The 22,040-nt window shown below is 52.7% G+C and overlaps 1 protein-coding gene across 1 annotated transcript; it reads left to right on the top strand.

The window, feature by feature from the left end:
- The first annotated feature begins 957 nt into the window (after positions 1–957).
- FAM83D (family with sequence similarity 83 member D) lies at positions 958–22,040 on the top strand. Its single transcript, XM_043602381.1, has 4 exons — positions 958–1,531; positions 12,996–13,163; positions 17,409–17,533; positions 20,599–22,040. The coding sequence occupies exons 1-4, from the start codon at positions 1,055–1,057 to the stop codon at positions 21,587–21,589; spliced, it is 1,761 nt and encodes a 586-aa protein (XP_043458316.1). The 5' UTR covers positions 958–1,054; the 3' UTR covers positions 21,590–22,040.

The raw sequence follows: 22,040 nt of genomic DNA, 5'->3' as shown, positions 1-22,040 counted from the left end.
ATTGATGATCCGGGAAAGAGCATTGCTGTAGGGATATAGGTTAGTAGCAGAGGGGCTGGAAGCTAATGCCCCAATGGAAGGATCGGCGTTAGGCTCAGGGACAGTTCATTGGTAGTAACAGAAGTCCCAGCAAGTGGGCGGAGATGTAGACGGGTAGGTAGATGTGGTGGCAGCATGTGGAAGAAGTTCTCTCTGGTTGCTTCTATTTTCTCAGTGAAATACGAAGCAAACGCTAAGAGTAAGAACGAAAGGAAAAGGTAGGGTGACTGAGGGAAATGTAGGCTAGCAGTCAATCTTAAGGATCCACTTGAGACTGAATTTAAGGCACAGACAGCTTGGGTAAGTAGTCTTTCCCCCAGGACCGTAGGGCTGCCCAGGTGCGGGGGGAAAGTAGGTGAAGAGTGGGGTTGAACCAGGGTTGGGATTTTGCCAGGACAATAACTTGATGGGCCGAGAAAAGGAAAAGCTACCTGAAGGTGTAATCAAAGCCAGTATTTTTTGAACGGATTTACGAATGATTTAAATGCAGGGGATTACGGAGACAGGACTGGTCAGTCACACCCAAGCCCGGCGTGAGAGCCCGGGAGCAGCGCGGCCAGCAGGGGGCGCGCTAGGATGGAGGGGGCCGGACTCTCAGGCTTCAGTTCGGGATCCGCTACCTGCGCCGCGGCCGGGTCCCTGGGGCTCGTTACTCCCTCTCTCTAGCTGACCCTTAAGAGCTCGGCTACCCGCAGGCCCGGAGCAGGAGCAACTCATCAGCGCAGCCGTGGAGCCGCCACGTTGAAACTCCACGGAGCGACCCCAGAGTTTGGACTCGGCCGCCGCCGGCAGCCAATGCGGAGGCGCGGGGCGGGGCCGGGCCGCGGAGCAGCCAATAGCACATCAGGGGGAGGGGCCGTGGTGGCGTTCGCAGCGCCTGGATTCCGCCGTTAGAGGTGGCAGCCAATGAGAGGGCCGGGACGCGGGCCGGTTAGATTCAAAGGTGCGTATAAAGCTGCCGGCACGCCCGCGCTCCGCCGACTATGCAGCGGTCCTGTTCTGTCCGGACTTCACAATGGCTCTGCGCCTCGAGGGTCCGGACGAGCTGCTCGCCGCCTGCCTGTCGCCGTGCGGGCCGCCCAACCCGGCCGAACTGTACAGCGAGGCGCGGCGCCTGGCGCTCGAGGAGCTGGTGGCGGGCGGCCCCTGTGCCTTCGAGGCCTTCCTGCGAAGAGAGCGCCTGGGCCGCTTCCTGAACCCAGACGAGGTGCGCGCCATCCTGCGGGCGGCCCAGAGGCCCGGTCAGGAGGGCGCGGCGGCAGGGGCCGAGGACTCCTTCGGCTCGTCGCACGACTGCTCGTCCGGCACCTACTTCCCCGAGCAGTCGGACCTGGAGCCGCCGCTGCTGGAGCTCGGCTGGCCCGCCTTCTACCAGGGCGCCTACCGCGGCGCCACGCGCGTCGAGGCGCACTTCCAGCCCCGCGGCGCGGGCGCCGGCGGCCCCTACGGCTGCAAGGACGCGCTGCGCCAGCAGCTCCGCTCCGCGCGGGAGGTGAGCGCCCCGCCTGGGGGCCCGGGGCGGACGGGAGGCCCTCGGAAGAATGGAGCGCGGGGCCGGGTGGTCCCGGGGGCCCCCGACTCGCCCCTTCTGCGTGGCTTCGCTCGGATCACTGATCACTCGGCCGCTCGTTGTGTCAGGGACGTGGGGGGAAGCCGCAGTCCTCAAGGAGGAGCACTGTGGCTGAGGTCCAACTCCTGACATTCACATCCCCTGGGGGAGGGGACCAGAAATACTTCTAGTTCCACATTTTAGTTAAAAGCAAACGAGAGTGCTAATTTTCCTGGCTGCCAGCCAACACTGGATCCCATCTCCTAAGAAGTAAGTGCGTTACCTAGGGAAAAATTCCAGAAAGATTGTACCCAGCGACAACTTTGGGGCTTAGGAGTCTGTTAATTGCTAGTCACCGCCGCGTGTCTTATCTTGTAGAAAGCCGATACATTCCAGTGGTAAACTGAGAATCCTGCCTCTTTCCGTCCTGCCATTGACCAGAGAAATTGCTCTCTCTCTCTCTCTTTTTAATGCTTATTTGTGTGTGTGTGTGTGTGTGTGTGTGTGTGAGAGAGAGAGAGAGAGAGAGAGACAGCGACAGCGAGTTGGGGGAGGGGCAGAGAGAGAGGGAGACAACAGAATCCAAGCAGGCTGCTCCGGCTCTGAGCTGCCGGCACAGAGCCTGATGGTGCTGGAACCCTCCGACCGGGAGATCATGGACCTGAGCGGAAGTCAGACACCCAACCTCCTGAGCCACCTAGGGCGCCCCAGGAAATTGCTCTTTCTGTGAATGAGACGGGCAGATACCCCTGCTTTGGGTCATCTCTCTTCCCAGTGGGTTTTGGTGCTGTTGTCTTGACTCTTAGAATGGGTGGGGTGGGAAATCTCGACTGCAGCAGGGTGCTGGGTACCTAGGGGTCTGCGAGAACGTAGCACCAGGTGAGTGGGGTCGGAGCCGTAGTTAGCTGCCTTAGTCTAGAGCCGTAGTTAGCTGCCACCTTGCTTGCTGACTGGCATAGTGCCCATCTTCCTAGCGGCCACCCGTGCCAGGAACATGGCAGGTGAAACCCCAGGCCATGGTTAGACTCAGGAGGGCTGGTACCTGAGTGTGTCTGTGGCTTATGATATCTGCATCATTCTGGCGGAGACAGTCAAGCCCAGGAACAAGCCCGGATTCTCACCAGTGTTCTTGATGCTGCCTGTTCCTTTCCTGCTGGTGGGGTTGCAGTGGGGAGAGGGTAGTGTGGGCTAGGGCTTTGCTTTTGGGGGAGTAGGTGCAGGCTCCAGCTATGCTGGTATCAGCCGTGCAGTGCTTTGGGTGTGCTGACGGTCCTTTTGAGGGAGCAGACACTCGAGAAGAGTAAGAGGATGGAAAAAGGCCTGATGGTGGGGTGCATTTCCACGCTTGCCTCCAGGAGGGAATTTGGGCACTTGCAACTTGAGAAAAAGCAACGAATAGGTCTCCGTGAAAGAGAGGAGAATTGCCCTAACCTCTTGCCCAGCTCCACTTCTTAGTGGTAGTGAAGGGATTCTGGAGCTAAGGCCAGAGGGAAAGCTGCCTGTCGACTCATGTGCTGGCCTTAGAAGGGGCTCGAGGCTGGCCCTCAGCCACCCTTTTGTCCTGGGGGCATTCTGTAATACTGGCATTCCAGGGTAGAATGTCCTGCCCTGTTCTGTGCCCCAGTCCAGCCACACACTCACATCTTTGAGATGCTGTATTTGGAACCTGGGTGATTTTAATGGTGAAAGGTGGTACATTACCTTGAGATCAGATTAATATTTTCAGTGTCTCTGCCGGATGCCAGATTGCTCGCTCATTTGGCACCTACCACGTATTGGATGCTGTGCCAGGGGCTAGGGGCCACAGGTGAAGGGCATGACGCTTGCCGGACACTTGAGCGTTGACAGTCTGCTGGTGGAATGGGTGGGGAGGTTGCTACAGATAGAGACATTGGAGGAAGAAAGAAAGCAAGCCTCAGGAGAGGTGGTGACCTTGGATCTGGGTCCAGGAGGATGCGTGGGACTTGCCAGGCCAGAGGGTAGAGACTGGCCCAGAAGTGTGAAAGAACGTGGCATGTTTGGAGGCAACCAAGTTCCTCACAGCTTGAACAACGAGTAGGCAGGGTTAGTGGTAGAAGAGGAGGCTGAAGGGGAGGCTGGAGCCGTGCTTTGCCCGCTAAAGAGCACTGGGGAGCCATTGAAGGTTTTGAAGGAGGAGCATGATCAAATTGGCATTCCTGAGCAGTCATTCTGGTGGGAGCACAAGGGAGCCCGGGTTAGAGAGGGCCGAGGCTGGTGTGTGGGGTGCTTGTAAGGAGGATGCCATAGGGATCTAGCGACCAGAAGAGGGTGTGTGCTAAGGCAGTGCTGGGGAGTTGGGCAGGGGAAGTTTTAATGGCAGGACTCGGTCATTCGTTGGCCTGGGAGGGAACAGGAGAATGAGCAAGGCCAAGGAGAACACGGGAGAGGCAGGGCTGGGGAGGACAGAGGTTTTTTTTTTTTTTTTTTTTTTTTAGCTTGGTGGGCAGTGAAGCTACCAAATTAGGAGGAAGAACAAGGCCGAGAGTGGGGACCCGGAGACGGGTTGGATTTGAGACATGCTAACCTTGAGGCCTCATCCCCTTTACTTTAAAGAATACGATAATGCTCTGCGAAGCAGGTAGTCCCGAGGTAGGTGCGGTTATCCCCACTCCGCAGGTGATGGAGCTGAGGCACAGAGAAGTTAAGTTGCCCCGAGGTCACATAGCTGGGGAAAGACAGAGCCAGGACTCCCAACTGAAGTGCGGCGGCCCTCAGCCCCCGACAGCCCCAGCGCTCGGCCTGGTGCCGTGTAAGGATAAGGCGCTGTCTCCGTCCTCAGGTGGACAGGGCCTTATGGGGGTGATATCATAGGGAGCTCACCGGGTGGCCCCACCAGAGCTGCGGCTCGGGGTAGAGTTGCGCCTTGTGTGCACAGGAGTGGCTGCGTCACTCTGGCTGCGTCCTTTGAAGTTCAGTCCCTGTGACAGCAAGGACGCTGACGGTGCCGGTCCCGGGCTGTCTCAGGATGAGATGAAAAGCTGTTAGGCATCTGTGTCCTGATGGTATGCTTGAGCCCCTGCAGTGGGTCAATTTCTGTGCTGCACCCTTTACCTGGAGTCTCCCATTGAACCCTCCCACTGTTAGGAGGAGGCCACAGGTAAGAAAAGACCAGGCCCAGAGAGGTTAAGTAACTTGCCCAAGATCACAGAGGTAGCCCGTCTGCCTAGCTTCCAAGCCCATGCTCGCAATCTCTGCTCCCCGTGGATTCCCTGGCATGAGGGAGGATTGGCACCTTGGCAGTTTTCAGCGACAGGCTGAAGGTTTTTAACAGTTTCTGAAGATTGGGACTTTTTATTTCCTCCTTGCATAGCCTATAAACAGGAAAACGGCTAGGACGGGACGAATACTTCCTGTCCGTTTCGGGAAGATTGGAGTGGTCAGGATACAGGCCCAAGAAACCGGGGTCACCTGGGAAATGGAGGTGTCTGATCCTAGCTTCGCAGCCTGGATGGAGGGTTTTCGGACAGGTTTCATCCTCACCTGGGACCTGGGCCGCATGCAGGGTGTCTGGTGCGGTTGGCCGGGAGAGGAGAGGCGGGGCAGAAGTGACAAAATGGTCTGAGCGATCCCGCCTGCCTTTCCAGCGAGTTCTTGTCCCAGAGTAGGTGTGACTGGGGCTGTGAGTCTGCCAGGCCCTCCGCTGGCTCAGTTTCTGAGCGCCTTTCAAAGCGTGGGCATCCTGCCTCGTGAGCGAGGGACGGCGTTGAAAACACACATGATGTATGTGCGGCCTGGCTTCTGAATGCAGGCTGACTGCTGACCTGGTCGAGCTCCACCAAAGCTGGAGGAAATACTGCTTTGGACCCGAGAGCCAAGATGTTGGCTTCCCGAGGGAATTCTAGAATAATTTTGAACCGAACAGGATTTTTCCCTGACACACCTACTCTGGAGTCTTTCCCTACATGACTGAATTTGTCGAGGGGTCATTTTTCTCTTTGCCTCTGCTGCCCTGTGAATCAGCGTGTGGCTGGGCCCCGCCTCCCCAGGGGTCCGGTGGGAATGGAGACCTTCCCTGGACGTGCTGCGTGCCCTCACTGGTGATGGGTTTCTGTGCTGGCCCTTGGGGTATCTCTGGGTTTTGAATGGGAGTTCATGGGCAGAGCCCATTCTGGAGGTTCCACACTCCTCAGGCATCCTTCTTACCAGCTGCCCGTGTTCCAGAGAGACACCTGCGCTATGACGCGCCCTGGGGCATCCATTTGATAACCTGAGCATTGGGAGAAGCGTCACTGTGTTGACGAAGAGTCCTGCCAGGAGTGGCTGCGGAGAAATCTGGCCGAGGCCCCTGATGTGCATGTGGATGCATCAAGAGAACTAAGGTGCTCCTGATCTTGTTTAACGCTCCTCTGGGTTTCAGTAGAATCTGTGCAGTGATCAGTTCCTGCTCCGGATGCCCCAGTCAGCCCCGGGGCGGGCTTTCTCAGCATCACTCTGCCGTGGATGTTTTGGACCAGATCACGCTCTGTCTTGGAGGGCTGTCCGGTGCCTTGGGTGCCCAGCAGCCTCCCCGGGCCCCGCCCACCAGACGCCAGAAGCACCATCCCCGGCCAAGAGTCATGATGTTCAAAAAAGTCTCCCGAGAGGGGTTGGGGAGGATAGGGAGCTATCGCTTAAAGGTTATAGAGTTTCTGTTTGGGGTGATGAAAACCTCTTGGAAACAGATAGTGGTGATGATCGCACAACGCGGTGAACGTAATTCATGCCGCTGAAAATACACTTGAAAATGATGAAGATGGCAGGTTTATTATCTATTTTACCACAATTTAAAGAAATTGCCAGATGTCCCCTGGGGAAGAAAATTGAGAAGCGCTGGCCTAGAAAGCCTGTCTGATGCACAACTTTTAGGCTGTGCCTCACCAGACAGGGTGGCTGCTTTTTATCTCTTCCTTTTGGTTTTATGAGTCAGGTGAAGGAGTTTGGAATTGTTAGCCACTTCATTTCTTTCTTTTTATTTATTTTTTATTTTTTTTAAGTTTACTTATTTTGAGAGAGAGAGAGAGAGAGCATGAGCAGGGGAGGAGGAGGAGGAGGAAGAGAGAGAGACGGAGAGAGAGATTCCCAAGCAGGCTCTGCACTGTCAGTGCACAGCCCAGTGTGGGGCTCAAACTCACGAACTGTGAGATCCGACCTGAGTGGAAACCAAAAGTCAGCTTAACCCATTAGGCCGCCCAGGTGCCCCTATTTTTTATTTTATATTTTTTCAAGTAGGCTCCATGCCCAGTGTGGAGCCCAGTGTGGGGCTTGAACTCGTGACCCTGAGATCAAGACCTGAGTTGAGATCAAAAGTCAGACACTTAACTGACTGAGTCGCCCAGGTGCCCCTCTTTTTTTTTTTTTTTAAGTTACAGTAAAATACACGCAAGTCGATTTGCCATTTTATTTATTTATTTTTTAATTTTTTTTTCAACGTTTATTTATTTTTGGGACAGAGAGAGACAGAGCATGAACGGGGGAGGGGCAGAGGCAGAGGGAGACACAGAATCGGAAACAGGCTCCAGGCTCCGAGCCATCAGCCCAGAGCCTGACGCGGGGCTCGAACTCCCGGACCGCGAGATCGTGACCTGGCTGAAGTCGGGCGCTTAACCGACTGCGCCACCCAGGCGCCCCTCGATTTGCCATTTTAACCATTAACTGGCCTTGAGCACATTCACATCGTGTATCCGTCTCCACCATCTGTCCGCAGAATGGTTTCGTGTTCCCTGACTGAAGCTCTGCCCCCGGGGAACAGCCACTCCCACTCCCTCCTGCTCTCGGTCCTGTAGCCACCTTCTCTGTCGGCCTGTTCCTTCCTTCACTGTTTCCAGCTGGCGTCCATCAGGCAGCAGGGAAGCCACAGGATCGTCCGGATTCCTTTACAGATACAGGATTATCCAGATTCCTTTACAGATACAGGATCCGTTTGCTCGCCAAAAAAGTACTGGGTATGCGGGCTTTCTAAAGACACTGATGCAAACGATGTAGCCTCTGGAGGGGAATTTGGCCATATGGGGCAACACTTCAGTTGTATTTACGCATCAGCCTAGCAACTCCACTTGCGTGTGTCTGTCCCAACGATAACACTGGCAAAAACACGCATAGACGCGTGTAGCAGGCTGTTTGCGGCACTACTTACCATAGCGAGAGGCTGGGGGAGCTGAGATGTCCTTCAGTAGAACGGATGCGTCCCCAGAGTGGAGTCCCCTGAGGCTCTGAGAAAGCAGTGACTAAGTGTCTAGGGCCGCACCGACCAGTGAAGTCACCGTTAGCCACCAGTGGCAATTTCAATTTATATGCATTCAAATGAAATGTGAAAAACTCAGTTCCTCTGCCTCACGAGCTATATTTCAGGTGTTCAGTCTCCACTGGTGGCTAGCGGCTGCTGTGTGGATGGCACAGACCTAGCACGTTTTCCTTCCTCTCAGAAGCTTGCATTGATGAGCACTGCTCTAGAACAGCGTGCATCACATTCTGCCTTGTAATCTACAGGGGGATGTGAACACACACACACACACACACGTACATAATACACATTCTTGTTTATAGCAAACAAGTATGTACATACATGGGCCTAAGGCAGATTTCTTTATATTCAAGAAAATGGAAGAGGAACCAAAAATGGATTGAAATGATTGTAATGCAGAAGGAGGAAGGGAAAGGAGAAAAAGGGAAGGGACAAGGACGGAAGCTAGGTGTCTCTGAAAGCACCCTGTTTTGTAAATCGGACGTCGGAGCCAGGTAAATGTTTTACGTAATTATCAATAACTCAGAATGATAGCCCCCTAAGTCCCCCAAGCCCCTCTGGATGCTTTTCTTTTTCTTTCTGAAAGCCCAGCGGGCATGCGTACTTCACGCTGGAACACAACAGCAGCCATGTGGCTGCCACCGTGGCCCGCGAGCTGTTGGCGCGCCTTCCCGCCTCCCGGGAGAGCCGCTGTGCCAGGCTGCGGACGGAGGCCACGCCAGCACCTTAGTCCGGCACTTAAATGGTTAATCGTACACTGACAGCCCATGAAACCGAGAGAAACCAACTCACACAGGCAAGATTAGGATTAACTGTGGACATTTGCTTTGTTTCTAAATCCGGAAGATAATGCCAAGTTAACTTAAAATTTTTTAAAGACATTTCAAGGAGATCGTTTCTGTTCTATTTAAAACCTGTAATGAATGGGGACAAAAGAGGTCTCTTGTTTTTGAGCGAGACCATCTCCAGAAGAGTAGGTGGGAGAGCACGGGGGACCTGGAGGAAATGGGTTTGAGAGCCATGTGGTCCGCGCGAAGAATCCAGTTGCCGGGCTGGCACTGGCCAACCCCCCCCCCCCCCCCCCCCCCCGCCCCGGGCAGGTTGACGCATCATTGAATGTGCGCAGACCTCTGGCAGAATTCCAAGCGTGTTGCACACGTGTCCTTGCTTTGTGGCTGTGGGCGGGAAGGGAGGGAGACCGTGGCGGACTTGGGGCTAAGACACACAGGCTGCCTTGTGAGGGCTTCCTGTGTGCCAGGAGCCGTCAGGTGCCCTCTCTGGACTGAACCCACTGCAGCCGCTACCGGATCGGCAGTAGTATTTGCAGGCGACAGGAGGCAGCGACACTTAGGTACCGCGCCAGCGGGCACGGGGTGCTCGAAAGCGGAGGAGCTGGCTTCCGCATCAGGTCCACCTCTACGGCCTGTGCTCCCAAGGTTTCCCGATTTAGTCCGTTCTGGGTTAGTCGGCGGGACCGCCTGCAGAGAGAAGGTGCCCATGTGCTACGGCACTCCAAACTTCCTGAACGTTCGTTCTGTGAGCTGTTTCGTGTTATTAGTAATCATCCTCTGACGGGCTCCATCCCATGTCCTTTGCGAAATATTCCACTGGTCCCTTCAGGATGTATTCCAAGCTCTGTCCCTTGAACACTGAACCTCAGGCTTGTTTGGAATAATATTTAACCCTCTTCTAATAGGTGGCTCTAGAGTCGCTCAGGCCGGGGTTGAGACACCAGCTCCTGCATTTGTTTAAGAATATCCCTACGAATGAGTCACCTAGCCCCTCCAAGCTTTATTTTCCTTATCCGTAAATCAGAGATAACAATTACTGGTGTTTTGAAATCTCTAGATCTCTCTTTAGAGCTTTTGTGCAAGAAAGCAAATGGAAAAGCTCCTAGGTCACGTAAAAAATGAACATGAGTAGAGTCTCTGCTTGTCCCCAATACACAATAGTGCAGTGGTTGCTACTGTGTAACTGTGTGTGTCATTCGGTCCCTTGGTTTAAATCATCAAGGAGTAGTTGCAGTGACTGTGGCGGTGGTGGGGGGCACCTGTGAGGATGGTGTGGGGCTTGACACAGTCACGGCTGCTCTAGATGTGGCTGGAGGTGTGCAGGAACTATGGGGTACTGGGCTGGCCAGAAGCCAGCTGGGCTTCTGGAGGCTAGATGTTTCCTCCTGTAATGACTGATTTGCACAGAGTTGCAGATGGGGGTTGACCTGGAATAGACTCTCAAAAGTCACCTCTTGCAGAGCTTTCTAGCCCTAAGAGATCGGGCAGGCTCTTTGCAGCACAGGCTGGGGTAGGCAGTGCCCACAGTGGCCGTGTGGGGGCTTGATGGGCACAGGATGCCCGCTTTCCAGATGCGTCTCTCCTTTGTCCATCCCGCATGATATCTCAGGGAGTGACAGCAGGGACCGGTTCCAAGTCTGGGCATCCTTGCAGGGCCCGGAGACCTGTAGCAGGAGCCCCAGCACCTGGGAGACGGGTCCGGCCTTGGAAAGCAGACACTTGGCTGGCCAGCGAATGAGTCCAGGCCATTGCTGAGCTCAGTGAGGAGACTGTCCCTTGAGAGATTGGAGAAGCCCCAGGTCTCGTTGAGTCTGCAGGACTTGGTTGCACGGGGCTGGAGTGGGGAGAGTACAGGAAAGCGGGGTGGGGTCTTGAAGGAGGGAAGGTCTTCGTGCTCCTTGCTTTCCTGCGCAGGGCTGTGCCTCCGTCGCAAACCTTTCAAGAGTCCCGCTCTAGTAAGAGAAGGAGGGGATGTTGGGTACAGGGGGAAGTTAGGGAGGGAAGCACTTGCACCCACCTTCTTAACACCTCGCGTTCAGATCCAGTTATTTTCAACACCCACAGGAAAGGCTGGGGCTTTAACACCAACTAGTGAAACCAATAACAAATTAGAGACTTACTCGCCACCTAACAAAGGTGGCGTTTGTATTGTTTGGTTCAGTGGTGAATCAAAGCCCAGTTTGGCAGGCCCTGCTCCTGGGTCCCTGCCTCCAGCAACCCTCCAGCCCTCTCTAAGCCAGCCAGCTGGGCAGGGTTTTCTGTCCCTCCCACGGGGAGTCTGGGTGCACGTCCATGCGCCGCCTCTGTCCCCCTTTGGCCTGGGTTTCTTGAGGACAGGGACGGACCCTGGATGTGTCTTCCTCCAGCTTTCTCTCGTGAGCGCTGCGCTCATTCCTACACGAGTGTGTTCAAAACCTCTGTGGAGGTGTCACCGCCTGGTTTCACCGCCTGGCTCACCCGTCTGTCTCTCAGTCCTGTCCCGCTGCTCCCCGTCGCGCACACTCTCCGTTCCGGCCACACTGGCCCCTGCCCCATCATTCCCTGTCTCTTCTGCCGCCACGTGGCTTCAAGACCCTCCCCATCACTTCTCCCCTGTCAAGACTGCGCCCTTCTTCGTGACTCAGCTCAAAGGCCCTCCCCGCCAGGAATCCTTCTCTGCTCTTGTAAACATTTGAGTGCCTGGAGCGCGTCTACCGCAGCTTGACCGTCTCCTCCCTACCTCCAAGTTCCCGTGATGTGATCGCCTCGTCCGGTGTGTATCATTCGGCCCCCCTGCGTGCGTGTCTTCCTTTTGAGGACAAGTCCGGTGTCTGTCACATTCTGTAGAGCTGTCTTTTCTGCCTGGCCCAGGCTTCGGCCCGCCATAGACTCTGAAGAGGTGCGCCGGCCGCAAAATGGAACGCCCGTTTCATGCCCGAGCTAAGCCCATTCTGTCTTTGTCCCCTGCGATCCTGACAGCAGCCCCTTACGTAGATGCTGTTACTGTCCATCTCTTCCAGAGAAGGAAACTGAGGCTCCGCAGCATGCCTCGGGTCACACGGTGGTGAGCTGCAGAGCTGACATCTGTGACCAGGCCTCTCTGCCTTTTGCCTACGATGCTGTGTGACCTGGGGGTGGATACAACTCCAAATAAGATGCATAAAAGCACGTGGGAGGCCGTGAACTTCTCGAGGTGCCACCAGTCCAGAAAAATCACGTGTCCGGGGGGTTGAGGCAAACCCTTCCCCGGGGAATAGCTCGACAGCTGGGGCTTCGTCAACACTGGGGAGGGGCGGGGATAAGTAGCCAGAGAGAAATGGATCTTCCCAGACTCCTCATAGCAGTGACTTACCAGGAGCTGGCCTTTCAAGGTCTCTCCAAGGTCGCCTCCTGGTAGGCGAGACTTGGGGTGTTGGAGACAGAGCACGGGATCTCCTGTTTGTCTCCGTTTGCTTCTTGAACACCCACGTCCTTGAGGGGTCATGACTGTCGGGTACCGTCTTGAGTCCTCTAGGGTCACAGAGATGAGTCTATCCCATTCCAGGGCCTCCGTCCCCATAGAGGAAGTGAGAGCCATAAATAAATTACCTTAATGTTCGAAAAGGAGTTAATGTGGTCCTAAGAGACACTAGTTTTCACTGTTGAAGTGAGGAGGAGGGAGACCCCCTTCCGGCCCAGGCTGCTGCAAACTGTGGCCCAGGGAGCCGTGGCCTTAGCTCGGGGCCTCAGCTCTGGCTTGGTGTGCAGGGACTTGTACTGAGCCTGCACATTCTGACACCCCACAGCCTTGGAGGGATTTCGCTGAGGGCCCCACTCTTAAACTTGCAAAGGGTGTCATGAGAGGCTTGGCGGCTGGAGCGGTGCCTCCCTGTGGTGAGCTGTCTGGACTGGCGAAGGGAACCCGCGAACAGACACTTGAGGGAGTTTTGTACCTTGTGCTTCATGTAACGTAGTCATTCAGTTCTGACCACATGCCTATTTTGCAGATGCAGGACCGGACCTTGGGAACAACTGTAATTTGCTTAGGGCCGCATGGCTGAGGCATCTCGGAACTGTAGTCTGATGCCGAGTGTGGAAGATTGAGCAGCAGGCATGAATGGAGTGCTGCCGGGGAGGAAAAAGGACTGGTCCGAGGAAGCGTGGAGGACAGACAGTGGCTAGGAGGCGATCGGGAGGGTCAGCTGGGCCAAATCCAGATGTGGCCTGAGTGTCTTTGGAGAAGGAGGTGTCTGCGGCTGGGGGCAAACCGATAGTGCGGAAGGAGAAGGGAGGAAGGATCCCGTAGGGTGGGGATCCTTTCCCGGCTCGGAGATGGGCTCCAGAGTCTGGACGGGGCACCGTAAACTGGTGTTCCCGTGAGCCAACGGCTTGCTCTTCCCTCTGCCTCACGCCATAGGTGATCGCGGTGGTGATGGATGTTTTCACGGACATCGACATCTTCAGGGACCTACAGGAAATATGTCGGAAACAGGGAGTCGCCGTCTACATCCTCCTGGACCAGGCTCTGCTCTCGCAGTTTTTGGATATGTGCATGGACCTGAAAGTGCATCCTGAAAAGGAGAAGGTTTGTGTTCCATGTTTCCAGTTTCTCCTTAATCAGCAGTAAGACTGAGCATCTGTAACCTCCATGATCTACATGATGGTGCGGGGTGGGGCGGGGGTTGGATCCCCATGACACGAGAGGCAGCGGAGGCTGTGGCCAAAGCCATTTGTCTGAAATCTCACAGAAAAGAAACCACAGAGCCAGGTTTCAAACCTTGGCCTCCCCTGAACAGCCGGGAGCTCGGCTGTTGGCCGCCCGGGGCTGCCTTGGAGGCGCTGCTTTTGACAGTAGCGCCGGCCCGGCCACCGTTGACGGAGCCCCTGCTCCGTCCTTGGCACTGTCCTGGGCTCCTGACAAGTGTTAGGCAACTCCGTCCTCACCGCAGCCCTGCCGGGTAAGTACCTGTTTCAGCGCAGACGTGGTGGCACAGAGAGCCCGGGGTCTGCTGCTGGAAAGGAGCGGGGGTGTGCCTCCCTCGCGGTGGGCCTGCCTCCAGCCCCGTGTTCCTGATCACTGTCACATGCTGCCTCTCCGTTCTCGCTGCTGTAAAATTAGGCTTTTCATGTCCTTTGCTCTGAGCATGACAGTAATGCAAACTGAAGTCTTTAAATGTACGGTTACATAACTCAGCCAGCTTGTTCTCTGTAGCAGAAAGAGGCAAGCAGCATCGTCGTATTTGTTTTTCATCTTTTTCAATTAAGCAGCTTAATGTGAGCTGTGAGCTTTGGAACTTAATTCATCCACTTGGCTCATCACCTATGTGAGCACCTTCTCTGAGCCACTTAACTGTTCCAGGCGCTGGAAATAAAGCAGTCAGCAAACCGAACAATGCATTGGGCTTCGGTACTATAGGCTGCTTGCAGAGTGGACATCAGCGCATCCCCCCCCCCCCCCCCCCCGCCGTTGTCAAGTAATTTGGTTTACAAAATTTGGCTATTCGACTTCCCCCACAGAGTTCTTGGTGGTCGTTTTCCCGAATGGGGAAACCGAGGATCAGGTTGTTGCTAACTTATCACAGCCGCTACAAAGCAAATTCCTGGCGGAGGTAGAATCGGAGCTTGGAGCCAGGATGAAATGAGCCAGCCGTGTGACCCGCACTCGGTTAAAGTACGAGGTCAGGGGGACCCAAGGCAAATGCATGTTAGGCGTGGAAAAGCACGTTGTCACCTGAGCAGACATTCAGCCTGTGACTGCTTTTACACAGAGCCAGGGGAAGCGATGGAAGATGTGCTGTTTGACTCTGAGGCTCTCTCTGCAACGAGGGCTGTGTGCCAGCAGCAGGAGAATCACAGAGTGGCTCTGGCCACAGCTCTGATCGTGAGATTGGCTTAGAGACGATCCAGTTATCGAATCCAGCATTATTTACCGACTCGCTTGCATAGTGTTGGTTGTTGCCTCGAGGAGGAGTCGAAAGGAAGTCTGTACCTTTGGCCTCAGCCGTTCTTGTAGTGTCTTTTTTTTTTAAGATTTTAGTTTTTTTTTAAGTAATCTCTGCACCCAACACGGGGCTCGAACTCATAACCCTGAGATGAAGAGTCGCATGCTGTACTGACGGAGCCAGCCAGGCGCCCCAATTTTTGTAGTGCCTTGACTTCTTCCTAGAGCAGCACCGTCTTCCCTGGCGGCTTCTCTCACCAGGACGTGTCTGTTGGTGAGTCTGTACCCTCCCCCAGTGGGGGCTGACATCTGCCATGCCCTCGCTCTGTGGCTGGTTCTGGACGCTGGGTGTCCTGTCTGTGGGCACTTGGTCACGTGTTTGTGCGTAGGCCCTCAAAAGCCCTTTGACTGCAGTCACAGAGGCCTGTACGACATTTGGGTAAGCACCGACGGAAAAGATGCAGAAAACTACACCTAAATGTGCCCACAGTGACATTTTTGAATGCTTGCTATTATATGTGGATCCTTTGAAACCTGGGTCAGGAATCGGTATCTCCTCCAGGAACCCCCTGCCCCACCTTGCTCCGGGTGCACCTCTATGGAAGGTCCTAGTTTCTTTGTTTGTTTAATTTTATTTTGAAATAGTGGGATTCTCAAAGGAATTAGCGGTATAATATAAGAGTTCCTGAATACTCTGCCCAAATTATCTAAATGTTAACGTCTTATAAACCTCTGTGCAAATTTCAAAATTGAGAAATAAATTTGATATAATACCATAATCTATAGACCTTCTAAGTCTCACTGATCATTCCACGAATGCCCTTTTTCTTATTCAGGATCCAACCCAGGACCGAATCTTGCATTGAGTTGTCCTATCTCCTTAGCGTCTTCTCATTTGGAGCTGCTCCTCTGTCTTTGTCTTTTAGGGTGTTGGTGCTTTGGAAGAACATTAGCCAGTTTTCTGTAGGATTTGGGTTGGTCTGATGCTTCTTCATGGCTAAATTCAGATCATGTTTTGGTAAGACCATGGAAGTGATGTTATGTCATGCCATGGTGTTTTTGTTTTGTCTTATGTTTTTATTTTAAAGGAACAGTAGGTTCAGGGTGCCTGGGTGGCTCAGTCGGTTAAGCGTCCGACTTCGGCTCAGGTCATGATCTCGCGGTTTGTGAGTTCGAGCCTCGCGTCGGGCTCTGCTGACAGCTCAGAGCCTGGATCCTGCTTTGGATTCTGTGTCTCCTTCTCTCTCTCCCCTCCCCGCTCATGCTCCGTCTCTCTCTCAATTCTTTTTTTTTTTTTTTTTAAATAAAAAGGGAACAACAGATTCACAGAAGTTGCAAAGGTCATACATAGAGGTTTCCATGTGTCCCTCGCCCGGTTTCCCCAATGGTTACATCCTATGTGACTTCTAGTACAAAATCACAGCCTGGAATCTGGGGTTGGCACAACATGTGTTGACAGTTCTATGCCATTTTATCACATGTGTACACCTATGGAACCCCCCCTGCCATCAGGATCCAGAACTGTCCCACCACTGTCGGGATACAGGACTATTCTATCACCACAACCATCTCCTTGCTCCCATTATGGTCCCATCTCCTTGCTCCCATTATGGTCCCATCTGTGCTCCTCTCTGTGCCCTCCTCCTCGTTTTTAACCCCTGGAAACCAGTAATTTATTCCCCATCTCTATAATTTTCTCATCTAGAGAACGTTCTATAAATGGAATCATATAGTATGTGACCTATTGAGATTGGCTTTTTTTCATTCTGCATAACGCGCTTGAGATCCATCCAAATTATTGTATCAATTGTTAGTTCTTTTTTGCTGCTAAGGAGTGTCATGTGGTGTGGTTGTGCCACAGTTGAACTGTTCACCCGCTGAAGGACTTTAGGATAGTTTCCAGTTTCCTACTATGATGAATAAAGTTGCTGTATTTGTGCACAGGTTTTTGTGTGGATGTAGGTTTTCACTTCTCTGGATGATGTCATACCTTGTTTTTTGAATCACGCATTACTTTTCTCTCCCTTAGTCCCTAAAGGTAAGGAACATGCCTGATCCCCCTATTGTCTCAAGGCTCAGCACACGGTAGGGACTTTCTTTGCTTATGGAATGAATGAGAGAATCAAACAAAAATCTTAAGCATTTAATTTGAATTGTGTAAGGTTTCTAAAGGCATAAAGCTGACGCTGTCCTGATTTGCTCCAAATAATGCAGATCGTCTTAGTGTTTTACATACCATCGGATATACATTTATGCGGGTCATTTTACAAGGATGATTACGCACTGTGGGGCCCCAGCGTATTACCGGAGTACCTTTTTGATAAATTCGTAGGAGATGTGACATTGTTGGTGAAGCCACATGTGATGTGTGCCAGCCTCAGAAGTCCCGTGTTAGAGAAGGCTCGTCCTGTTCCCCATACTGAGGATGGCATGGGGGTAAGTGAGGGTGGGCTGTTAGTCATTACTGATGCAGTCAAATAAGAAAGTAGGAGAAATATCAGCTTAGCTTCCTTAAGCCTTCGTTAAAATGCTATTTATTATTAGTGTGTTTTCTTTGCTGATTTTATCCCCCACATTCTGTTTCAATGTCATTTCTTGGATTCTGTCCTGTCAAAGAACGAGTGGCTCTTCTTTGAGAGCACATGTACCCGTGAACCAAGAGTCTCACAAGTCCGTGTGAGAACAGGGCACACGAGAAGACGGACCAAGTGAAGTGACATTTGTCGAGTCCCGAGAACCGCTGGCTAGTGTGCGTGTGTGCCGTTACCGAAGGGGACGGGGGACCGCTCCTTTGCCACCTAGTGCGTCTTTTCGGGAACTGTAGATCAAGCCCTCTGTCGTTTGCTCACTGGCCTGTGTGTTTCTTTTTCCCCCATTCCCCGCCGACAGCTGATGACCGTCCGGACTATTACCGGAAACACTTACTATGCGAGGTCGGGGACTAAGATAGTTGGGCAGGTTCACGAGAAGTTCACACTGATTGATGGCATTCGCGTGGCTACAGGCTCCTATAGGTAAGTCTCTAGCCTGCCCGTGCTTGTGACTCTGCACTTTGCAGTGGGTGCATGCTGGATAAAGGAAAAGCTGCTTTTCCTCTCAACGTGAGCCTCCGTGGCCGGGCGTTCTGGTAGGTGTGCATCTGTGCGTGTGAGGACGTCAGTCCGAGTGGCCTTTTGCAGGAGGTGGTTGGGGGGCGGGTCACCTCCCCTGCCCTGGGGGGCCACGAAACTAAGGCGTGGATGTTGAAACTTGCCTGGAGCCCGTGCCAGGCCTGCGGTGGCCAAACTGGGGTTACCGGTGACAGGAGCAGTCTCAATTCCTGTTCCTTGGTCCCCCCCCGCCCCTTGTCCCTGTTCACTTGCAGGTAAGGGTCATCACAGGTCTCAGCGTCAGTGTGGAGGGCAGAGCCGAAGCTGTTACCTTATGCTTAAATCCTTCACCTTCCGTCAAACCTTGTAACTTAGTGCTTTAGTCTAGAAAGTACTGATCCAGGTTTCTGGCCCCACCTTTGAAGTCTTAACTTGGCAGTGGTATCTTACGGTAGAGTGTCGTCGAATAGAGGGTGCAGATGATTGGATCATTGATTTTCACGAATCTCCAGAAGTTAAGATGCACCGTGTTTACTTACGTGGCTCCAATGGCAGTGTGTCTGTGCATTCGATCGTCTGACGGTGTGCGTGAGGCATGTCTTGAGTTTAAAAAAGAAAAACTCATTTTTGGAGAAACGCGCATTCCCGAGTGAGGATTGTGTCAGCCCTGGCAGATGTGCAAAAGGTTGTGGAAGCTGAGGGGGTCAGATCAAGAAACTCTTGGTGCCTTTCTTTTCAGACAGTACCATCATTGCTCAGAACAAAATTCACACTTCCTCGAGACTTCCTTTCATAAGACGTTTATAAATAACAGGAGGAGACTAGATTTTCACCCGAAGCAAGCTTTATCTGCGTAAACAAACTTAGTCCCAAATGGTTTTTGGCCATCCTGAAATATCAAATATAAAAATTACCCTCTGCAAATGAAGATGATGATGATGATAGGTTGTTTTTTTTTTTAAGTCTATTTATTTATTTTGAGTGAGTGAGACAGAGAGACAGAGAGATTGAGTGGGGGGAGGGGCAGAGAGAGAGGGAGACAGAATCCCAAGCAGGCTCCGCATTGTCCGCATGGAGCTTGATGCAGGGCTCGAACTCACAAACCATGAGATCGTGACTTGAGATGAACCCAAGAGCTGGTTAACCAACTGAGTCACCCAGATGCCCCGAGGATTATAGCTTCTATTTGTTGACGGTATTTTATACTCCTGGTGTTGGATAGGTGTCTTGTTTGCATGATCTCATTGAAGGTTTTCAGAATCTTTCTTCTGGGGCTTTGAAGGCAGTTCTCAAGGTAGAGACAGAGCTGACACTATGTTTCATGATCTCTCATTTAAAACATACTATTCCTTTTTAAAAATTTGTTTAATGTTTATTTATTTTTGAGAGAGAGGGAGATGGAGTGCAAGCGGGGGAGGGGTAGAGAGAGGGAGTTACAGAATGCGAAGCAGGCTCCAGGCTCTGAGCTGTCAGCACAGAGCCTGACACGGGGCTCGAACCCACAGATGGGGAGATCACGACCTGAGCTGAAGTCGGGCTAAAGCCGGATGCTTAACCCACTGAGCCACCCAGGTGCCCATAAAACATCCTATTCCTGATACAAACTTCTTTATCAGTGGGGTGATCGGGAGTGCAGAAAGCTAGCTCAAACTACTTTATGCAAAATAGAATTTATTGAGTTCCATAACTTGGGAGTGTAGTAAGGTGCAGTTGGTTTTCAGTTCAACTTGACCTGGAGGGCATACATTGATCAGAATATTGTCCCCTGGTCCTGCTTTTTTTCTAGTTGATCTTTATTCTCAGTCACACTCTCCCTTTGAAGGCAAGGTCCAGGCTTATTTACGTAGCCTTTAGTATCTCTCCCAAGGAGAGAGACTTTCTTTCTGCCTGCACTGGCATTAGTCCTTGAAGAATTACTTGGTCCTAGCTAGGTCACGTGCCCATCCTGGGTAGGTCCCTGACCCAAGTGGGTGGGATACTCTGGTCAGCGTGGGTCATATGTCCACCCCATTGTGATTGCAGGAAGTGCCTAAGAAGAAGGCTGGGGTGGATGGGGTTCTATTACTAGAGGAAGAAGGATGCCTGACAGGCAGGGCACATGGCCACTAATCAGCCCTGAATGTGCTACTGTCCCCCATTGAAAATGGCAGCACTGGCAGCACCTGGGTGGCTCGGTTAAGTGTCTGACTTTGGCGCAGGTCACGATCTCACTGTTTGTGAGTTGGAGCCTCGCGTCAGGCTCGCCGCTGTCAGCACAGAACCCACTTCGAATCCTCTGCCTCCCTCTCTCTCTGCCCCTCCCCCGTTTGCTCTTTCTCTCTCAAAAATAAATAAATAAACATTAAAAAAAAAGGAAAAGAAAAAGAAGGGGCACCTGGGTGGCTCATTTGGTTGAGCTTTCAACTTCAGCTCAGGTCACGATCTCACGGTTCCTGAGTTCAAGCCCCACACTGGGCTCCGTGCTGGCAGTGCAGACCCTGCTTCGCATTCTGTCTCTGCCCTTCCCCTGCTTGCATTTTCTCTCTCAAAGTAAATAAATAAAAATCTTAAAAAAGAAAGGAAGAAAATGGCAGCATGGGAGCAGGTAGTAAGGAGCACTGCACTAACAGTCCTTACGTCCTGGGGTCTAGTCTGCAGTCTAGACCAGCTTCCCGCTGGGACATCACTAGCTAGTTTCATCACTTCTAAAATCAGGGTGCTTGCCTAAATCTTTTTGAAGCCCTTTCTAGTTTGTAGAAACGCTGAGGCTGTGGATGTCTAAGTCTCAGTGTGTTGGTTAAACAGTTGGCCTTTTTCTTTCTGTTACCGCATACATACGTTATGTATGGGGTTGGGGTGTTGAATTTACACTGAATGGTGGGTATGCTGTCACCAGAGTTGTGACTCCTGGAGCAGGATATCTAGGCTTTATTGTTCATTTTGACAGTGAGTAAACTAAGAGTGCTCATGCTTACCAGCTTCTCTTTGTTTGTTTGTTTTTAATCCTTAAGTTTTACGTGGACAGATGGCAAATTAAATAGCAGTAACTTGGTCATTCTGTCTGGCCAAGTGGTTGAACACTTTGATCTGGAGTTCCGAATCCTGTATGCACAGTCGAAGCCCATCAGCTCCAAGCTGCTGTCTGACTTCCAGATCAGCGGCAAGTTTGACCATCTAGTGGACAGTAAACCCCTGTCTAAGGAGCTCACGTTGGGCGGCCTGCTGCGCCTGCGGCTGTCCCGGCTCTCGAGCACCCCCAAGAAGGCTGAGCTGGGGTGTGAGGCCCCCGCTGAGGGCAGGGCAGAGGCCAGGCACCAGAACTGCGAGTCCTCCACCGTCGGCGATGAGGACGATGTCATCAGCTGCCAGGACAGACCACAGGGCGGGAGGAGGACGACCGATGCGGCCACCCAGACGGAGCCAGGAGAGGAGGTTCCGGCAGTGAGCACGAGCGACGCGGGGACACAAGCCAGCGTCACCACGGCATGTGCCGGGACCCAGACCGCGGTCACCACCAGGGTCGCGAGCTCCCAAGCTGCGGTTCGGTCCACGTCGGCCACCACCCAGACTGACGTGGACGAGAATGTTCTCTTTTCTCAGGGCACCCAGTCTAAAGAAGGGTCACCAGTGTCCAGGATGTCTGTGTCCAGATCTCCCAGTTTGAGGTCTTCCTCCTCTCTGTCTTCCCAGGGCTCTGTGGCGAGCTCCCTGGGCTCCCAGACGTCCAGCAGAGCCCCTGACTTTGTCCCCGCTGGACACGCCAAGTACTGGGGCGCCCCCCACTTGGATCTGTGCTTGCGAGACTCCTTTAGGAACTTGAATCAAGAGCGCCAGTTTCACTTTGCTGGTATCAGGTCCCGGCTCAACCACATGCTGGCCATGCTCTCCAGGAGAACATTCCTTGCTGAGAGCTACCTCGGTTTTCATTCCGGAAACGTTGCCAGAGCATCAGTGAATCTCCTGGCTGTGAGAGACACCGCGCTGTATCCCTCCTACCAGTGACTGCTCGGCGTTCAGCGCCTCCTGGTTCCATCAGGCGTGTGGTGCTGATCCACCGAGCACCCTGCTTTACAGTTTGTTCACCTGATCTTTGGTCCCCTGCTCGTCTCTGAATTCTATAAACTGCACATTATTTTATGTGCTTTTATCCTGTTCTTGTCATGTATAAACCAGGTGTTGGTTTTATGGTCAAAACACTATGGGTACAATTTCTTTGCACGACTTTAACATTGATATCTCTTAAAGAGAGTGTTTAGGGGTTCTCAGGTTCATTCAGGTAAGAGATAAAATGGGTGCTGTGTTTTTTTAGATTTGTGTGCTCTTCTGTTTTAGAGATTTGAACACTAGGTCTTATCAAAATCCTGTTTAGAAAAAACTTTCTTATTGTCTGTCTCTTCTTCAGGGTATCTGTGTTCTTAGGATTAAATAAATACAACCAACTTGTGTTTGGTGA

The sequence above is a fragment of the Prionailurus bengalensis genome, chromosome A3 (assembly GCF_016509475.1).
Source record: "Prionailurus bengalensis isolate Pbe53 chromosome A3, Fcat_Pben_1.1_paternal_pri, whole genome shotgun sequence".
Lineage (NCBI taxonomy): Eukaryota > Metazoa > Chordata > Mammalia > Carnivora > Felidae > Prionailurus > Prionailurus bengalensis.
This window is presented reverse-complemented; position numbering and strand designations above follow the sequence as displayed.

What these genes read in the sequence shown, in the direction of transcription:
- FAM83D (XM_043602381.1), top strand. Translation starts at nt 1,055, where the DNA reads ATGGCTCTGCGCCTCGAGGGTCCGGACGAGCTGCTCGCCGCCTGCCTG. An exon ending in AGCTCCGCTCCGCGCGGGAG is followed by an intron (nt 1,532 to 12,995) that starts GTGAGCGCCCCG and finishes CTCACGCCATAG; the next exon opens with GTGATCGCGGTGGTGATGGA. An exon ending in TGCATCCTGAAAAGGAGAAG is followed by an intron (nt 13,164 to 17,408) that starts GTTTGTGTTCCA and finishes CCCCGCCGACAG; the next exon opens with CTGATGACCGTCCGGACTAT.